Source organism: Rhinatrema bivittatum, chromosome 13 (assembly GCF_901001135.1).
Source record: "Rhinatrema bivittatum chromosome 13, aRhiBiv1.1, whole genome shotgun sequence".
NCBI classification, from domain to species: domain Eukaryota; kingdom Metazoa; phylum Chordata; class Amphibia; order Gymnophiona; family Rhinatrematidae; genus Rhinatrema; species Rhinatrema bivittatum.
Genome location: NC_042627.1, coordinates 15,832,458 through 15,854,145, shown reverse-complemented (window position 1 = coordinate 15,854,145; position 21,688 = coordinate 15,832,458). Strand labels below are relative to the sequence as shown.

General features: G+C 44.3%; 1 protein-coding gene across 2 annotated transcripts in view; it reads right to left on the bottom strand.

Moving 5' to 3' along the window:
• Positions 1-21,688, bottom strand: part of SIN3A (SIN3 transcription regulator family member A) — a 173,174-nt gene that overhangs the window by 78,453 nt on the left and 73,033 nt on the right. For both annotated transcript variants that reach the window (XM_029574814.1, XM_029574813.1), the window contains exons 7-9: positions 8,815-8,967; positions 7,439-7,597; positions 6,611-6,700 (exon numbers count right to left, since the gene is read on the bottom strand). In XM_029574814.1, coding sequence (XP_029430674.1) covers positions 6,611-6,700; positions 7,439-7,597; positions 8,815-8,967 — 402 coding nt within the window. The remainder of the gene's footprint in view (positions 1-6,610; positions 6,701-7,438; positions 7,598-8,814; positions 8,968-21,688) is intronic.

Here is a 21,688-nt window from a genome sequence, read left to right as displayed (position 1 = left end):
AGGACACAACAGGAGGCCGCAGGGAAGGTTTCAGCTGAAGCAGGCCCCGTATGAACTGGCCCACTATGGGCTGCACGGAGACAGGTGAACCGAAGACACCTTGGTGGTAGGCCCTGATGGCACTCAAGTGTACTCTAACCAAGTTGGTCTTCAGACCAGCATCCAAAAGGTGCAACAAGTGGTCAAGCAACCTCTGAGTGGGACAAGAGAACGGATCCAAGCCGTGACTCACACCAGACAGAAAACCTCTCCACATCAGGATATAAGACTTTCTGATGGAAGGTTTCCTAGAAGCTACAAGAACTGGAGACACGCTGTCAGAGAGGTCAAGGGGCTGCGAAATCAAGCCTGGGGAAGTCCCCAAACTGATCAGTTCTGACAGAGAGGTCCTGCAGGAGCGGGAACCAGACCTGTCTCGGCCAGCAAGGGGTAATGAAAATCATTGTTTCCCCTCCCCCCTGTCCTAACGGAGCTTCAGGAAGGTCTTCATAACAAGAGGAAGCAGAGGATATGCATACAGAAGGCTTTTGCCCCAATGGCAGGCAAAGGGATCCGAGGCTGGCTATCCGTCCCCTCTGTACGGGGAGCAGAAGTGGCTCACCTTGTTGTTGCAGGGGAAGGCGAAGAGGTTCATGTCCGGGATACCCCAGAGGTGGAAGATGAGATCTGCCACTGCTTGATCCAGGGACCACTCATGAGGTTGGAACGCTAGACTCAGCCAGTCCGCCACCACATTCTCCATCCCAGCCAGGGATGTGGCCCAGAGCAGCATGCCCTGGCACTGAGCCCAGGAGCAAGTCTGGACAACCTCCTGACACAGGAGAAACGATCCTGGACCTCCCCCTACTTGTTGATGTTCCACATCGCCACTTGGTTGTCTGACTGTACCACGACCGCCTGGTTGGGCAAGCTATCTCGGTACGCCCAGAGCATTGCCCAAAGCTCCAGGAAGTTGATCTGGCATTGAGCTTCTTGAGCAGACCACAAACCTTGAATGCCCACTAGTTTTCCCAGACTTCCCACCCAAAAATTGCAGATGACAAACAAGTTCAATTTCACTTGTGAGAGTCAGTTAGTAGACATAAGTGTACGAATATATTTTGATAATATATTCGCTTATCTTTCTCACAAAACAGTGACTACCATACGCATGTCTGAACTTTGCCCCAGAACACTCCTAATACTGCCCCCTTCCCCCCATAAAATGCATGCACGGTCAAAAATACATGCATACTCTCAATGTTTATAAAACAGTATATACGCATATACATGCTACTTACATTACATATGCTTTTTTTTTTTTTTTTTTTTTTACATGTGGAACTCCTTTAAAACTTCACTCCAGTTTGCTCAGTTGCAAGTCAGGGCTCTAGGTGAATAGTTCAAAATTCCTTTTCTAATCAGGCACAAAGCCTGAAGCTGCTGCCAACAAAGGAGAGTTGCTTACCTGTAACAAGTGTTCTCGGAGGTCAGCAGGATGTCAGTACTTTACATGGGCGACATCATCCGACAGAATTTTGACTGAGCCTCTCTGAGCATGCTCACACACATGCATACCACGCGTCCACGTGGGGTTACCTCAGTCTTATTATTTTATTTGCATTCTACATTATAATACTACATATGAGGTGGAAACACGACTCTGTGGGGAGGCGTGTGGGTTCTGTAAGGACTGACATCCTGTTGTCTTCTGAGAACACCTGTTACAGGTAAGCAACTCTACTTTCTCTAAGGACAAGTAGGATGGTAGTCTTCACACATAGATGAATCCCTAGCTACTGATGGCTCTCCCAACAAAAAAACAAACAAAAAAGGACCAACAAAAGAGGTGCCAATAGGCACAACCACCAAAAGTTGGGTTGGTAACAGAAAGGGGGGGGGGGGGGGGACAGCTGGAACAGAAAGAATAGGCCCTAGGAGGAAAGAGAGTTGGGTTCTAAACTCAAACAAGTTCTGAAGGACAGACTGGCCAAACCTGCTGTTGCATTGGCCATCCCTTTCCAAACAATTATGCGATGTGAATGTGTGGAGAGAACTCCACGTCGCAGCTCTGCAGAGCTCCTCCATGGGAACTGCTTGTAAGTAGGCCACAGACGACACTGCTATGGCTCGAACATGGTCCCCAAGATGCAGTCCTGCCTGAGCATAACAGATGGAAATGCAGTCTGCTAGCCAATTATAAAGAGTCTGCTTGGCAATGGCGATCTCCAACTTATTTCTATCAAAAGATACAAAAAGTTGGATGGACTGTCTATGGGCTTCTGTCCACTCCGATAGGCTAGGCTCTTTTGCAGTCCAAACTGTGCAGGGCTTGTTCACTTTGGTGTGAATGGGGCCTGGGAAAGAATGTTGGCAAGACAATGAACTGGTTAAAGATGGAAGTCAGACACCATCTTAGGCAGGAACTTAGGGTGCGTACTTAAGACCACACTGTCATGAAAAATACTTAGTGTAAAGTGGGTAAGTTACTAAGGCCTGGAGCTTGCTGACACTGCGTACTGAAGTGACTGCCACTAAAAATATAACCTTCCAGGTCAGGTACTTTAGGTCACAAGAGTACAGTAGCTCAAAAAGGAGTTTTTATTAGCTGAGCTAACACCACGTTGAGATCCCAAGACAGATGAATTCTAAAAGAGTGGGTCTTCAAACCAGCTTCTGATAGGTGTAGAAGGTAGTCAAGCAGTTTTTGTGGGGAGCAGGGGAAAAGATCTAGGGCCTTCTGCTCACACCACATGGAAAACCTCCACTTCAGTCCGTAGGACTTTCTAGTGGAAGACTTTCTGGAAGCCACCAGGACCAGAGACACATCCTCCAAGAGATCGAGTGTTTGTAATATCAACCTCTCAATATCCAGGCTGTGAGCGACAGGGCCTGGAGGTTGGGATGGTACAACTAGCCTTGATCTTTGGGTTATGGGGGAAGTCCATCATGAAACTGATCAGGCTAAGGACATCTCACAGAAAAATGGAAACCAGATCTGTCTCAGCCAATGGGGGAGCTATGAGGATCATAGTCCCTTTGTCCTCGCAAAGCTTCAAGAGAGTATTTGCCATCAATGAAGCTAGAGGAAATGCAATACAGGAAACCCTTGCCCAGTGACAGGTGAAGGTATCTTTGGCTGGTTTACCCCATGTCCTGCACAGAGTGTTTAATTGAGGATCCTTCTTGTTAAAAGACACAGCAAATAGATAGAGATCTGGGCTTCCCCAGAGATAGAAGATCCAATTCACGACCCCTTTGTCCAGAAACCATTTGTGGGGTCTGAAGGCATGATTCGGACTGTCCACTCTTACATTCTCCATTCCAGCCAGGTACATAGTCCCGAGCACCATCCCATGGGAGAGAACCCAAGACCAGATCTGGACCGCTTCCTGACACAGGAGATATGATCCAGGTACTTCCCTGCTTGTTGATATACCACATTGCCACTTGGTTGCCTGTCTGATCTCTGAAAGCCCATGGCACATACCTGAGCACCTGGAGTTCCAAGAAAATGATCTGACAGGATGTTCCCGGGCAGACCATAGACCCTGTGTGCAGAATCCATCTACATGATCTTCCCAGTCCAGGATGGATACATTTATATTTAGGACTATTTGGTAGGATGACTTTGGAAGGACACCCCCCTTTCCAAATCTGAAGTTTCCTCACCACCAGGACAAAGATCTGGAGGGATGGTGTAACTCTGATGCAATCCTGGAAGTCCTGAGTGGCTTGCCATCACTGCGACCTTAAATATGTGCAAAGTGCCAAGGGAGTGATGTGTACTTTAGTGTCCATATGGCACAACAGCCTCAACATGTGCCATACTGACACCTTCTGGTTCTGTAGAATCCTCACTGCGATAGTCATCAGGGGGATGGCTTGTTGCTGGGGCAGGAAGACTTTCACATAAGCCATGTTTAGCAGGGCTCCAATGAAATCCAATTGAGGTGATGGGCTGAGATGCGGTAGCTGACAAGAACCCTAGTGTCTACAGCACCCGAATGGTTGAGCGCATGGATTCACCTTCCCCCACCCGAGAGGTGCTCTTGATCAGCCAATCATCTAGATACAGGAAAACATGAACTCCCAGTCTGCGAAGATACACAACCATGGCTAGGCCTTTTGCGAAGACCCATTGGGCTGATGCAAGCCCAAATGGCTGAATGTGATACTGGAAATGCTACTTTCCTACCACAAAGCTGCCTGAGAAGTTCTCGATGTGAGTGAAGGAGCCAGGGATCATAGCCAGTCCCCTTTTTCTAAGAAAGGGATCAGAGTGCCCATGGGGCTGATGCAATCCCATATGGCTGAATGAGATACTGGAAATGCTACTTTCCTACCACGAAGCTGCCTGAGAAGTTCTCGATGTGAGTGAAGGAGCCAGGGATCATAGCCAGTCCCCTTTTTCTAAGAAGGGGATCAGAGTGCCCAGGGAAACCATATTGAACTTTTCTCTTTTGAAGAATTTGTTCAAGGCCCATCGGTCTAGGATGGGACAGAGTTCCTGTTTTCTTTGGTATCAGGACATACCAAGAGTAAAATCCCTGCCCTCTGTCCTGGTGGAACAGGCTCGACCACTCTGACCAGAAGAGGGAGAAGAACTCCGCTACTAGTACCTACTGATGTGCTACCGGGCCCAGAGGGAAATTTAGCAGAGTACTCAATAGGTTTCATTCGAACCCCTTGCGAACGATGGACAGAACCCACTGGTCTGAGGTTACACTAGGCCACTGGTTCGCAAAGAACAACCGCCTTTCCCCGACTGGCTGGTCCATCGCTTTGTGTACGGGTGACTTGGCTATGTTCCTGCAATCCAGTCAAAACCCCGTCCCTAGAGTTGACTGAGGTGCCGGTTGGGTTTCAGAGCCCTCTGTTACCTAGAATGGCTACGAGGGGCTTGATGTTGCTGACTGGAGCAAAGTAGTGGAAGGTAGTACCTCTTTGGGCGGAAGAAGGACTTCCTGGGCCCAAACCCCTTGATGGCCTCCTGGCTGAAGAGGACGCGTCCTGAATGCCAGTGGAAAGCTGCTTAAGTGTCCTGGACCCAGCCTACCACGCTCGTCACTTTATCCCCAAAGAGATTCTCTCCTGTACATGGCATATCAGCAAGTCACTCTTGCACCTCCAGTCTGAGATCAGAGACACGCAGCAATGTGAGCCTGCAGGTGCCAATTCCTTCGATGCAGTTTTGAAAACATCATACCTGAGCCCAGCACCATGTATCAATGGGAACCAATGCCAATGCCTCTTTGGCTTCCCTTGATGCTCAGATCTGACCTTCCACAACCTGGAACAGCTCAATGATGGCCAATCTCTGGCGTCCCTATCAGCTGACAACAGTGACAGAACCAGTGGCCCTGCCAATGTTGATGGTTCAAGGTCCCTCAATGCCAATGCCTCTGATGCCGATGGATTGGTCTTGTCCAGCCTGAAGAGGCATTCCATCTTGTCGAGTTAGATCTTACATCCCTTCAGGGTCATCTCGGCACACTTACTGCAACCCTGGATGCCATATGATGCCCCAAGGCAGAGGACACATCTATCATGGGGATCTGCGATAGACATGGTCCTCATACACTAGGGCATCGCTTAAAACCAAAAGTGGTCATGTCGTCACGAAACAAAAGGGAAGCAAGATCAAAATCGATGGCGGTGGTTGTCGATTACCGGCGGGCACAGAACACACTGCTGCTCTGGGAGATCAACAACGAAAATAAACTTACCCTAAAATGCTGAGAAACCTATTTAGGATGCTAATGGAAGAACTAGGGGGCCCCCTTGTCAACTGACCAAAGAGTGCGCTAACGAAGAAGTGAAAAACTGCATTTGAAAAAACAAAACAAAAAAAAAAAATCACAAAACTCGTGGAAAAAGTAAGGCTCACCAGACCGCGAGACACGAGACTCCGCAGAAAAGAGACTGAGGTAGCCTGTGTGGATGCATGGTATCTTGCATGCGTGAGCATGATCAATGAGGCTCAAAGTTCTAGAAAGTTTGATATAAGTTTTCTGTGCCAGGCTCCATCCGATGATGTCTCCCAAAATGTGAGGACTGCCATCTGCTGGTCCTCAGAGAGTTCAGCATTCTAGTCACTTAAGGGGACAAAGAATCCAAATACAATCTGTGTACTGCCGATACTAGTATGTTCATGGGAGCAATACATACCTCTAGAACATGACATCCTGGAGGCGAATGGTTAAAAATAAAAAAAATCAGCTAATCATACAACTTTCAAAGTAAAGCAGTGAAATGTATTGCCCATATGCTTTAATGGAAGTTATTTCTCTTTCAAGCAAGGGCCTCAAAGTTTCTTTCAGGAACTTGCTGTGGGTCCCAAAGCAGAGGGAACAGAAAAAGGAAGAAGTTTGTCCAGTAAACTGATAAGTACAGAATGAGAGATTATGGGAAAGCTTATGGCATCTTAGGCCTTGCACCTTCTCCTTCCCCAATTACCCAACCATTCTTCCCTGGGTTTTCTTCCACATAGCCTTATCACACATACAAACATCAAATTCAGATGTTAAAACAACAAAACATGAAAACTCTCAATTCATTAAGTCATGACAAAACAAAAACTATTAAAAGTCATTTAGGATACAAGCCTTGCTCAGGACAGATTTCTCACCTTCTCAAAGAACAAGGATTCTGTGCCAGCCCCATACTTGCTGGCTTCGGCAAAGGATGGATCCTTTAAACCCAGCAGCTTTGGCTTTTTCTGTGGGAATGGAAAAAAAAAAAAAAGGGGAAAATAAATGAGCCCGACAAAATAAAAAGAAAAGCAAATATGCAATTCTGACCTGTAAGCAACAGCCCAAGAGAGAGATCTAGATTGACAGAAATGCAATTCTAAGACAGAAGAACCATGCTAAGGTGACAACACTGTCTCATAAGATATAGCATGCTGAATATCCCAATCATTAGCCACCTAGCTAATTCTGAGCCTTGCAGTTTATGCCCAAATCTTCTCAACATGCAACTATCGAGATGAAAGTAAAGCAACATCAATGGTCATGGATAGATATCTCCTGAGTCACAGCATGAAAATGAGTAAAATAGTTTTGCTTTTAGACATTCCCATTCAATTCTGGCACATTCAGAGTAAAGTACTCTATGGATGATTCATACTTCCAAGTGGCTAGGAATCTATAGAATTGACCATTGGCTAAAGCCGTAACAATTTAGAGGACATGCACTTAAAAGAAGAAAGGTTCTGGACATCTACAATTTCAGCCTACCCGCTGACATCTCTTTCAGAACATAAGCATCATGCAATCCTATGAAACCTCCAGCACCAGCCTCTTCCTTCTCCATTGAATCACGACAACAAATATCATCCAAAAGAGAGAGCACACATCTACTGAAAATCCATACACAGCCTCCCATGAAGCAGGGCCTTACTTTTACCAACATATGGCTACTTCTGGCATCTCCAGAGCACGACACATGGTCTCACCTTCACTGGAAGTGTTACTCCAGTGCCCACATGTCGGCGGATCTGGCAGCCATTCTGGCTAGGTCTCTGCTGCTTGTTGTTCAGCTGAGGTTTTTTCACTGTGCCTCCATGGTCATTTCTGACAGATTCCACTTTTTCTGCCGTCGTCTTACCTAACAGCTTAGCACACAGAGAGGGCAAAAAACAACATCTAGTGATAAGACTCTCAAAACTGGAATAAATGAAGATCTTGAACCATTAAGGTTCTGTTTACTATCAATGGTTATCTGATCATCATTAGAAATAACCTTCCACGAAAAAATACAAAATTGTCTTTTTTTTAAATCACTGTATGCTGAATATAAAATTAGCAGGAGTTAGAATATCATTCATGCTGATATACAGTCGTTGAAGAGCCCCTTCCGTATGGTGAAATACATGGTCAGATCACTCTAGCATTTCAAAATTCAGTACTTCATTTCTGCTACTAATTGAACCACATACTATACAAAGACAGGGCTACAAGGGATATGGGCATGTACAGACATACAAATAAGTAACCTTATATGCAGACCATCTCCAATTTGCTATCTGTCTATCATTATAAACTAAGAAGCCTCTCAACACCTGCTATCTAACATAGTGGAATAGTGTATACGGTATATTAATAGTTAGACACAGTTGCTTACTATCAGTAAAAAGTTTGCCCTGCTGCAGAGCATGCATTGGGTGGACATGTACGTTTGAGTCTATGGACTCAAAACTTCTGCACAGCTCTGGCTGACAAAGTTCATCTCAATTATTATGTATATGTTGTGGCTCAAGGTCTCTCCCAATACTATCTACTGCCAAGGCAAATAGAATTGCTCTTATTTCAGTCTATATAAAAATGTATGTGTTCTTAAAACATAAAAACATTATGTTGCACATCAAAAAGGTGGTATGGCAGAGAGAGAGAGAAAATGTATAAATATTAAATCATTAAAAGCACCAAGAGTGGAGCCACAAAGTTAGCAGGGATCCAGAAAAAAATTCCAAGATATGCTTCACAGTTATGATCTGAGGTGTATATTGAATATAGCTGGATTCACCTGTTTGCTTTGGAATATTTAATTTTGGAATTTTGTACCCGACAAAATTAAAACCTCCAATTTTTTTTTTTTTATTTTTTTTTATTTATTTTTTTAAGTGCTTCAAAATTCTGTTCTGCCATATGTAACATTTCTGCATGATCCCTTTCTGAGCAGTTTGCAATATGTGTGGATCTTGGTGTGCCTGGAAATGGAGGAATGAGGTTAATAGGATCGTGTACAAAATTCAGTTCTGGATTCAGTAGAGCATGAGTGCAACAGCAGGCTGGGCTGTTACAAGTGCTTCACAAACTTCTCTGTACTCACCATTGAGCTGTTGGCATCTGGCAGGAACTGCCCAAACTCTGACAGCAGATCTTCCTGGTTCTTAAAGAGACGTGCCACCTGGGCATACACCTCCTGCTCTGTCAGAGCTGGCGTGTAACTCCCACCTGCTTCTTTGGCATTCCGCTGCTCCTTCTGTCACATATTGAATACATAAATTAAAAAAAAAAAAAAAAGCAGAAAAAAGTGAAAAATAAAGTGAAATCTATTTTCAATTTTATTTTGACTGACATCTATAAAGATGATTCTCTGTACTCCTCCCCATTCACTTGAGGAGTATCCTTCACAGTTCCAGGATTTCTCAAGTTATCTTCCACATCTCCTCTTATAAGTCAAAAGAGCACAGTCTTCAGACTGAAGAGAACAGTTCCTTACAGAGCAACTATTCCCCATGCCACCAGGCTGGCATGTTTGTTTATTCATCGTGAAACTGTCATCCTTGGAAAATGTTTCTTCTCTCTCCTGCAAAATGTAGCCCAAAGGAAAATTGGTACTTGCTAATTTTCATTACGAGAGTCCCACAGATGAGTCCACATGAATAGGTTTTTCTCCCCTTCCAGCAGATGGAGCCAGAAGAAAAACTTTTCCTGCACCAGCAGAACATTAAACAAAGTGCCACCTGCAGTCGCTCTGTATGACCTGTACCCAAGCCTAAAACATATAGCGGTAATTACAACCATTCTCACTCCAAACAAGAGAAAAAACTGTTGTTCAACTTTCCTTACATGACAAACACAGAATAAAGCAGTTTTCAAAAATCTAGGGCTGGACTCTGGACTGATCTGTGGGACTACAGGAATGAAAATTAGCAGGTAAGAATCAATTTTCCATTATTTATTGTCCCTCAGATCAGTCCAAATGCATTGGATATGCCCAAGCTCCTCTAACCTGAGCATGAACCAGAGAGACCTGCTTGCAACACACTCTTAAGAACATAAGAAATTGCCATGCTGGGTCAGACCAAGGGTCCATCAAGCCCAGCATCCTGTTTCCAACAGAGGCCAAACCAGGCCTCAAGAACCTGGCAAGTACCCAAACACCAAGAAGATTCCATGCTATTGATGCAATTAATAGCGATGGCTATTCCCTAAGTAAACTTGATTAATAGCCGTTAATGGACTTCTCCTCAAAGAACTTATCCAAACCTTTTTTGAACCCAGCTACACTAACTGCACTAATCACATGCTCCGGCAACAAATTCCAGAGCTTTATTGTGCGTTGAGTGAAAAAGAATTTTCTCCAATTAGTCTTAAATGTGCTTCTTGTTAACTTCATGGAATGCCCCCTAGTCCTTCAATTATTCGAAAGTGTAAATAACTGATTCACATCTACTCATTCAAGACCTCTCATGATCTTAAAGACTTCTATCATATCCCCCCTCAGCCATATCTTCTCCAAGCTGAACAGCTCTAACCTCTTTAGCCTTTCCTCATAAGGGAGCTCTTGCCAAAACCAGTGGAGTTTGGAGTCAGACATCTAGCCGATAATGCTTAATAAAAGTGTACAATGAAGACCATGTCACCACCCAGCAAATTTTTTGTGGCGACACTAGTCATTCCACCCAGGACACAGCCTTAGCTCTTGTGGAATGAGCCCAAAGCCCTTCCGGAACCAGGATTCCTTTCCCTTTGTAAGCAGAAGCAAAAGCCTACTTTATCCATCAGGAAATGGTCTCTTTCAACGCCTTCTCTGCCTTGCTATGACTTGCCAATAGCACAAACTGATGATCCATTGTACGAAAACCTTCAGTGAACTTCAAATAATGCAAAGAGGACCCTACATATATCCAATAAACGAAGCTCCCTGGAATGTAGAGAAGACTGCTCCAAATTCTCAAAAGAAGGTAATTCCACAGCTTGATTCAAATAAAAAGCAGAAATCACCTTCAGCAAAAAAGAGGGTGCCATGTGAAGGAATATCCCGGCCTCCGAGAACTGAAAGAAAGGATACCTACACAATGTAAGTAGCTCCGAGATACACCGCGCTGAACAGATTGCCACCAAAAAGACCAACTTCAAACCGCACAATGTCAAGGTGCAATGCGAGGGAGGAGTTATAGACTCATTCCCTCTGTAATAGGCCAACGCCGCCACTTGCACTCGAAGAAAAAACTCAGGGCCAGCCCTTTTTGAAGACCATTCTGCAAACAAGGGAGAATCAAAGGACTCACACACCTTCCACAGGTGCTATGGAAGAAGAGTGTTTCATCGACTGAAGAAAAATTGCAATAACCTTGTCTGAATATCCCTTTAATTGCAAGTGACCCCACTCAAAAGCCAGGCTGTGAGACAGAAGCGATCCACCTGATCCAAGAAAATTGGGCCCTGGCGCAATAACCTGAGAATGTGTCCAAACCACTAGGTCCGTCTACCACCTGGTTTATCAGATCCACAAACCATGGCCACCAATGCCACCAAGATTACATTTCCGCGATGAGATTATATGCTTGAGGACTTTGCCTATCACGTTCAGAAGGGACGAAGCGTTGAGCCTTGGCATTTGCCCTTGATGCCATCAAGTCTATCGGAGGCACTCCTCACTTCGCATGGATGAGACACACAACCTCGCTCAACAACTCCCACTCTCCAGGGTCCAATTTATACCTGCTGAGAAAATCCATCTACACATTCTCCACCCTTAGAATCATAGAAATGACAGCTGAAAAGGACCAAAAAGTCCATCCAGTCTGCCCAGCAAGCCTATGGCAGTATCTGCCACGCTGTACAGGTTACCCCCATACTTAGTTTCCCAGACCATAAAAGTCAGGGCCTTTGTTGGTTGCTGTCTGAATCCAATTTCCCTTTTCCTCCTGTCGTTGAAACAGACAGCAATGATGAAGTTGCATCAATTATATGAAGGCTTATTAGTTAAGGGTAGTAACTGCCACACCAGCAAGTTCCCCCCCCCCCCCCCCCCATGCACTCTTCTTCATTTCCATCCTCTAGCCTTTAGGGATCAACAATGTTTCTCTCATGCCCCTTTGAATTCTCACACTGTTTTTGCCTTCACTACCTTCTCTGTAAGGGCATTCCAGGCATCCACCACCCTCTCCATAAAGAAATATTTCCTGACGTTGGTTCTGAGTCGTCCTCCTTGGAGTTTCATTTCGTGAACCCTAGTTTTACTGATTTCTTTCCAATAGAAAAGGTTTGTTGATTGTGCATCATTAAAACCTTTCGGTTATTTGAAGATATGTATCTTATCTCCCCCTGCACTTCCTCACCTCCAGAGCATACATATTTAGGACCTTCAACCTTCATTTGATGGAGACCCTTCACCATTATGGTTGCCACTTTCTGGACCGCCTCCTTCCTGTCTCTCTCCCTTTTGAGATATGGTCTCCAGAACTGAACACAGTAATTCAAGGAAGGCCTCATCAAGGACCCATACAAGGCGATTATCCCCTTTTTCTTAATGGTTATTTCTCTCTCTCAGGTAGATACAATAAAGACACGCGGAATACGGGCGCTCAGTGTTAACCGCCCGCTTTCCTAACACGTGCCAAGCCACCTCTCCTGGGGGCGCGATATAATGTTTAAATGAGGGGGTCACACTAAAGAGGATGTGCTAGGGACAATTGTGCACCCCTAGCACCTTCTTGGCAGCAGACAATCAGGAGAGGTGGCTATCAGCGGGTTAGAAAAACAGACGCTCAATTTTACGAGTGTCTGTTTTCCTAACCTGTGCACAACCATGGGTTAGGAACATGGACACTCATTAATTGAGTGTCCCTTTTCCTAACCTGACCGCGGCACTTTTTTTTTTTTTTTTAAACCTTTTGGTTCCTCTAGTTTAATATCACCATGATATTAAGTCACAGGATGTACAGAATAGTATTTGCATGTGATGAATGCTATTAGTTTCGGGGGGGGGGGGGGGGGGGGGGTTTAAAGCGTGTTTTGGACATGCTAAATCCCTTATGGTATAAGGGTTTGTGGACGCACGTCCAACCGTGGGTTAAACAGTGTGCTCAGCTGAGTGCACTGTATTGTATCGGCCTATCTATGCAGCCCAGCATTCTTCTGGCTTTAGCTATCACCTTGTCACATTGCTTTGCCATCTTCAAACCGCTAGACACTATCACCCCAAGGTCCCTCTCTTGCTCCATGCACAACAGCCTTTCACTCCCCATCCCATACAGCTCTTTTGGATTACCGCACCCCAGATGCATGACACTGCACTTCTTGGCATTGAATCCCAGCTGCCATATCTTCGACCACTGTTCAAGCTTCTTTAAATCACATCTCATTCTCTCTATTCCTTCCGGCATGTCCACTCTGTCACAGATCTTAGTATCATCTGCAAATAAACAAACATTACCTTCTATCCCTTGCCACATGAAATGCCAACAGAACAAGGAGATGCTTTTCCGCCCAACAAAACAACTCTTGAATCTCCAAAGACATGGTCTGGCTCCTGGTGCCCCCTTGCAGATTTATGTAAGCTATCGCCATGACATTGTCAGAGAGGACCCTTGCTTTGCTGCCTGGTCAAGGACAAGCAATAGAAACAGGAATAATGCCTTTAGGATCACTCTAGTTTCCAGCCGGTTGATGGAACAGGATGCTTCTATCAAAACTATAGCCCCTTGGCTATTTGACACCCCAACAGATGGCCACCATCCTTTCAGATTGCCATCCGTCGTTACCACCGCCCAATCTGGAATCTCCAGCCCCATACCCCTTCCCAAATTGTCCTGCGAAAACACCAGGATAGATTTGATTTGACCTCTGCAAGAAGGGGTAAATGGAACCTGAAATCCTCCAACTGGGGGTTTCCAGTGCATCACCAACGTCCTCTGAAGCAGATGCACATGCACAAACATTCAGGGCACCAAATCCATCATAGATGCCATACAGCCAATAACCTGCAAGTGGTCCCAGGCCCTGGGACTCCAGAGGCATAGCGCAACTGTAAAATCTGGTCCTGTAACTTGACCATACTCTTAAGTGAGAAAGACCTTGCCTACCTTGGTTTCAAACTGTGTGTTTAGGTATTCCAGTGTCTGTGAGGGAACCAGGTGACAACCAACTCTAGGGGTTCTAACACACCCACTGTACCAACTGTTGGCAAACCTCCCAAGATTTCATCCCAATAAGCCAATCGTCCAGATAGGGGTATATCAGGATGCCCTCCCTCTAGAGGGCTGCCACCACGAACACCATCACCTTGGTAAACACGCGAGGCACCATAGTGAAATCAAAAAGAACTCCTCCTCAAAACTGATAATGGTTCCCAAGCACTGCACACAGGAGGAAACTTTGGTGCCCTTCCCAAATGGGGATATTTTATTTATTTACAAACATTTCTATACCACAGCATTACCACTATCATTCGCAGCAGTGAACACCACCAATGTCATAAAAACTATCATAAAAAATTAACAATAAAGTTAAATATATAATTGCATACTGACTACATAAAAGATTTTCAGACATTTCATAAAATACTTGTAATCTGACATTAAACGAATTTCCTGCAGAAGCTTATTTCATAAAATGGGGGTAAATTGTGAAAAAAAGTGTGCTTAGATGTAATCTTTAGGTGTGTTTCTTTGGCACTTGGAATCTTTAGTAACTGCTACTCTCATGACCGAAGATTACAAGTCGAACATTGCACTTGTACTAATCCCAGTAAGTAAGGAGGACACTTCCCATATAATATCCTATGCATTAATGTCAAGATCTTAAATTGGAATCTATACTGAATTGGAAGCAGTGCAAGTCCTTCAATAATCGGAATAATGTGAGCTGATAAGGCAAAACCCGCAACAACTCGAGCTACCGTATTCATCGGCAGTTGTAATGCTTGTAAATAATATGTTGGAAAATCCATATAAAGCCCATTACAGAAATCTAAGCATGATAACACAAAAGCCTGCATTACTGTTCTAAAATTGCTCTTATTTAATATATATTTTAACCATCTAAGTCTTCTTAATTTGAAAAAACCTTTCCTTACAACATTTGACAGCTGTCAATGTAAGGTAAATCCAGCATCTAACAACTCCTACGTCCCGAATAAATTCTGAAGCCTTCACACTCTCCTTCCCTACCTGTAAAGATATTTGCAATGGGTTTATATTGCATGTAAATTAGATCATTTCTGTCTTTTTTATATTTACTAACAAATTATTCTGACGCAACCATAAGTAATTGCATTAATAAATTATATCACGCACAGTCTCATCCATATTTCCTGTAATCTCAAAAAAATAGCTACAAATCATGGGCATGTAGATAAGAACATAAATTCCCATACTGGGTCAGACTAAGGTTCCATCAAGCCCACCATCTTGTTTCCAACAGTGGCCAAACCAGGCTACAAGAGCCTGGCAAGTACCCAAATACTAAGAAGATCCATGCTACCGATGCCAGTAATAGCAGTGGCTATTCCCTAAGTCAACTTGATTAATAGCAGTTAATGGACTTCTCCCTCCAAGAACTTATCCAAACCTTTATTAAACCCAGCTACACTAACAGCAACAAATTCCAGAGCTTAATCAAGCATTGAGTGAAAAAGAATTTTCTTTGATTAGTTTTCAATGTGCTACTTGCTAACTTCATGGAGTGATCCCTAGTCCTATTATCCGAAAGTGTAAATAACCGATTAAAATCATGAGAGGTCTAGAATGGGTAGATGTGAAAGACCTCTACCATATTCCCCCTCAGCCGTCTCTTCTCCAAGCTGAACAGCCCTAACCTCTTCAGCCTTTCCTCACAGGGGAGCTGTTCCATTCCCAATTATCATTTTGGTCATCCTTCTCTGTACCTTCTTCAGTGAAACTATATCTTTTTTGAGATGCGGTGACCAGAACTTTACATAGTACTCAAGGTGCGGTCTCACCATGGAGCGATACAGAGGTATTATGACATTTTCTGTTTTATTCACCGTTCCCTTCCTAATAATTCCTAACATTGTTTACTTTTTTGACTGCTGCAGCACACTGAGCCAATTATTTCAATGTATTATCCACTATGATGCCTAGGTCTTTTTCCTAGGAGGTAACTCCTAATATGGAACCTAACATCGTGTAAATACTGCAAGGGTTCTTTTTCCCTATATGCAACACCTTGCACTTGTCCACATTAAATTTCATCTACCATGTGGATGCCCAATCTTCCAGTCTCGCAAGGTCCTCCTGCAATGTATTACAATCCACTTTTGATTTAACTACTCTGAATAATTTTGTATCATGTGCAAATTTGATAACCTCACTCGTCGTATTCCTTTCCAGATCATTTATAAATATATTGAAAAGCACTGGTCCAAGTACAGATACTTGAGGCACTCCACTATTTACTCTTTTCCACTGAGAAAATTAACCATTTAATCCTACTCCGTTTCCTGTCTTTTAACCAGTTTGTAATCCATGAAAGGACATCACCTCCTATCCCATGACGTTTTAGTTGTTTTCTTAGAAGCCTCTCGAGGGATTTTGTCAAACACCTTCTGAAAATCCAAACAAACTACATCTACCGGTTCACCTTTATCCACATGTTTATTAACCCCTTCCAAAAAGAAAAGCAGATTTGTGAGGCAAGACTTCCCTTGGGTAAATCCATGTTGACTGTGTTCCATTAATCCATGTCTTTCTATATGTTCTGTAATTTTGATCTTTAGAAAAGTTTCCACTATTTTTCCCGGCACTGAAGTCAGGCTCACTGGTCTATAGCTTCCCGGATTACCCCTGGAGCCCTTTTTAAATATTGGGGTTACACTGACCACCCCTCCAGTCTTCAGGTACAATGGATGATTTCAATGATGAAATTTCACATCTATTAGGTTACAAATTTTATTTTTTAGTTCCTTCAGAACCCTTGGATGCATACCATCCGGTCCAGGTGATTTGCTACTTTTTAGTTTGTCAATCTGGCCTACTACATCTTCCAGGTTCACAGTGATTTGCTTCAGTTCATCTGACTCATCATTCTTGAAAACCATCTCCGGAACTGGTATCTCCCCAACATCCTCATTAGTAAAGTATGTTCATGCTCTGTAACAGCAAGTAAATATTAGAGTGTAGCAGACAAATATGAACCATGTGGCACACCCCAAAACAGTGGTATCTAATCAGGAGTCACGGTTCTTCCCAACTTGAAAGAAAATTGCTCATTCAAGAAGGAAGCAAACCAGCTGCTCAATCTCTGTCATCCCAATTAAAGGCCCCCCACCACTTTCCACCTACCTACCAAAACATCCAGAACCAATCTGCAAACGTTCGAACAAACATCTACCCTTGAAATTGAAACCATTCTAAAAAGAATGAAACCTGCTTCCCATTCTGCTGACACCATCCCCTCTAAGACCCTCCTATCTTCTCCCACATCCATATCCAGACTTCTATCTGACTTGATCAACTGCTCTCTTACATATGGCAAGGTCCCAGACCCACTCAAACTTGCAATAGTCAAGCCCCTCCTAAAAAAGCCCACCTTAGACCCCAAAGACCCCTCTAACTACCAGCCTATATCCAACCTCCCTTTTGTATCTAAAATACTTGAAAAGGTTGTCAATACCCAGCTCTCTGACTACCTCGAAAACCACAACATTCTGCACCCCGCACAATTCGGCTTCCGTAAAGGTCGCAATACGGAAAACCTCCTTCTGGCAGTCACCAACACCATACATATAGGCATGGACCAAGGAACCTCATTCTTACTCGCTATACTAGATATCTCTGCTGCTTTCGACACTGTCAACCACCAAATACTCCTATCCCGGCTATCAGAAATCGGCATCTCTGGCACTGTACTATCATGGTTTACCTCATATCTCACCCATAGAGAATACCTGGTCAACATTGACAACTCTGAGTCCCCACGCATACCCCTCCTCCAGGGTGTCCCCCAAGGATCCTCCTTATCCTCCACCCTCTTTAACATATATCTTCTTCCCCTCTGCTATCTACTTTCTAACCTCGGTCTCAATTTCTTCATGTATGCGGATGATGTACAGATCCTCATCCCCATGCAAAAAACCCTACAAGAAACTCTAAACTTCTGGGAATCCTGTCTTGCCTCCATTAACTCTCTCTTAGACAGCCTCCAACTCGCTCTTAACACAGCAAAAACTGAAATCATCCTCATTTCCAACAAACTCGAGGTTACCTCACAGGCCTCTACTAAAACTACCCCCCACAACCCTCCCCATCCTGCCATCTGTAAGAGACCTAGGTGTTGTATTAGACAAACACCTTAATTTTCATCCACACATCAAATCCCTTCTAAAAACCGGCTTCTATAAACTCCACATCCTCAAAAAGCTCAAACCCCTCCTCCACCTTCAAGACTTTCGCCTTGTATTGCAGTCCACAATCCTATCAAAATTAGACTACTGCAATTCACTTCTCCTAGGCCTGCCCTACGCCACAATTAAACCACTACAAATCTTGCAGAACTCCATGGCACGAATCATCACAGACACTCGTAAGAGAGAACACATCACACCCATTTTAAAAGAACTGCATTGGCTCCCCATCACTTTCCGTATAAAATACAAAACCCTTACAATACTCCATAACATGCTTCACAAAAATGACCACGAATGGCTCAAGGAAACACCACGTTTCCGTACATCCAATCGTCCATCCAGAGCCTCCACGGCTGGCACCTTACACATCCCACCCCTCAAAATAGCACACCACTCAACTACCAGAGAGAGAGCCTTTACCATAGCCGGCCCCTCCCTCTGGAACTCTCTTCCCACGTATCTCCGCCTTGAACCTTCCTTACCCAACTTCAAAAAAGGCATCAAAACATGGCTTTTCTTACAAGCATACCCTGACTCCAATCAGACCTAAACCCCCTCCACTGCCACTTCCAATTCCCTTACCCCTTCTAATCCGTTGATGCATCCTAGGGAATTGCTGATTTTGTAAATTTGTTAATTTTTTATTCTCAGTTTTTTTAACACAGTTCCTATCAATTTCTCTCTCCCCTAGCACTTCACTACCTTTCTCCTTCCCGCAACTTCTGCGCTTACTGTCACCTGACCCCCATCCTCTCATTTTTCCTTCACTGCTCCACCTCCCCCCTCCCTGTTATTTGTAATTTCCTCTTCCTCCTTTACAATGTTGATTGTGAACCGGCATGATATGTCCTATGAATGTCGGTATATTTTAAAAGCATTTAAATAAATAAATAAATAAATAAATAAATAAATAAAGGACATTATGCGAGACAGAGTCAAATACAGCTGAAACATCTAGAAATACTGCAATAACCTGACCATTTCTGTCAAGCTTTTATAAAATAAAAATCAGAAATAGAAATTAACACAGTTTTGGTACTATAATTTCAACGGAGGCCTCTCTGATGTGTATGAAGAACATTATTCTCATCAAGATAGTAATGAAACAGCTTGTGACCTATCTATCTTCTCAATTATCTTCCCCAGCGGGGGCAATACTGAAACAGGACAGTAATTTGAGGGGTCTGCCTTAGCCAAATCGCTGCCTGACCCTTTTGGTATTGGACTGATGGCAGCCTTTTTGAGATCATTTGGAAGCATCTGTCTTCTAGATAACTGTTATCCAGCTTTACCAATATCTCTAAAAAGCTCTCGAGAGCAGATATTATCCAGAAAGGACATGATCTAAAGGGCAACAAGTTTTCCTGAGACCAGAAATAATTGCTTCCACCTCCATCGATACCATTGCAGTGAAGGAGGTACACTTTAAGGACACAGGTTGTATCATCTCCCCTGTAGTCTCATAATTCCTAGAAGAAATATTGCAGATAAGTCTCTGAGATCTAGAGACGCCAAGAATTCTCCCTTGCTGACTACTGAGTATACATTCAAAAACAAGGTATTCACTTTCTTGAGATTTTGGATGGGCCAAAAAGTGCTCGCCACTTTGAGGACCACAAAATAGATGGAATATCTTCCTTGCACCCGCTCACCCACAGGAACTACCACTTCTAACTTTAGAATCTTCTCTTTTATGACTTGAACTGCAGCCTGTTTGATCTTGGGAGGCACACGGAGAGACCATGAAGGCCTCGTACAGAACGTGAGCAAATTCTAAAGCATAATCATCTTTTAAAATGGAAAGGACCCACTGGTTCATCATTACCTTGGCCCACTCTGAAAAACAGGGCCAAACAACCCCCAATGCTCTCGCTTTAAGAACGGGCCAAGCGTATTACATTGTGCTACTTTAAAAACCTCCAGAATCAGATCTAGAACTTTAACAAGTGGGCTTTCTGGACCCCCAAAAGGACTGCAACTTGCCCAAAAATAGACACTGCAAGCAGGCTCCATTCCCTGGCCGATAGTGCCACTCTTCCTGGTAACTAGTCTACTAGGAAGATCTTTCTTGTTCCCTTTGGGTTTATCTTCAGGCAACTTATGTCCCTTGGACTCCCCAAGATGCTTCACCAGCTGTCCAAGCCTTATCCTAACAGCCTACCCTTGAAGGAAAGGTTGCCGAGCTGAGACTTGGAGCAGACATGAGCCGACCAATTATGCAGCTTGAGAAGCTGTTTGGCCAAGAGAGTCGTCATATTTCGGGCTGAGGTACACAGCAAATCATATAAAAGAATCTGCTATAAACACCAAGCAACCTCCAACCACTCTGCCCCTTTGGAAGAAAGGGCAGCTCCCTGCCCCCTCACTGGAACCTGTTTAATCCATCGCAAGCTGATCCTCACCATGGGGCTACTGCATACCGCTGCCCGGATCCCCAAGGCTGAGACTTCAAACATCTCCTCCAGATGCAACTCCATTTTGCAATCTTACGCATCCCTCAGTGCCATGCAACCCGCCACTAGAATGGTGTTTTTTTTTGTCACTGCCGCACTTCGCCATCGCCCTTTCAACCTTTAAGCCCACCTCCCATTCCCTAAAGATAAGCTTCATGGTAAGGTGGAATGGGAATGACTTAGCAGGATTTCTAAGTCCCTCCATGATGGGATCTTCACCCTCATGTTCAGATTCTTCTACCACCTGCTTAATTTCCAGTTCCTATAAGACCTGGGAGATCATAGAGTGACATTCTTCCTTGCAGAATAGCTGAACCACCTTTGGGTCATTCCCTTCGGTCACTGGGATCTCCCTCTCTTCTGAGGGATACCTACCATCCTCCTCACACCTAAGAAGTTCTGGTGAGGAATCCTGCCCTCTCTATCCCCATTAGAATTTGTGACCCCCCTTCCCAAGCCTGGCTCTGGAAGCTGCTTTCGCTTGGAGGGGAGAGACAGATCCAGACCACCTACCCAGGGTCATTTTTTTCACTTTGGGAGGCCACTTACTAATACCACCCCCCTTCCTTTTCTGGCCAGGTATGCCTTGTGCATCAGAAACACAAAAAAAAACAAAAAACACACAACCTTCTCAGAACCAGATCCCTCATCTAGAGAGTCTACTGCCTCCTCAGAGCCCTCCAGCTTACTGTCAAAAGCCTCCAGAGAAGGAGACAGCACTGGAAATGCAGCTCTCTCCCCCGAAATCCCCTTCACTACGGGACCAGTGAACAAGATGGCTGCGGTTCCCCCACTGCAGGGAAGACTTGCAGTGCCTTCCTACAGGGCCCGGGGGTCTCTGATTGTTCCTCGTTGGCTTACTCCCCTCTGCTGTGGCAATTCCAGCTACCAAGCTGCCCTCTCTGCTCGCCCATACATGGCCCACAGCTTGTGCTTTGTGCACTTGTCTCCACAAGTTCAGCAGCACATCCCTCACTCAACGGGAGTATCACTGCCCTGCACCACGCAGTCTGTATCAGCACAGCTAACATCAGTCCTCAATCATCACTGCCACCCAAAATGAAAGCTGCTCCACGACCCTGACTAGCTGCAGAGACACAGCCTCTCTCCATCACACAAGCTCCCCCTATCTGGGAAATCGCCAACCTTGG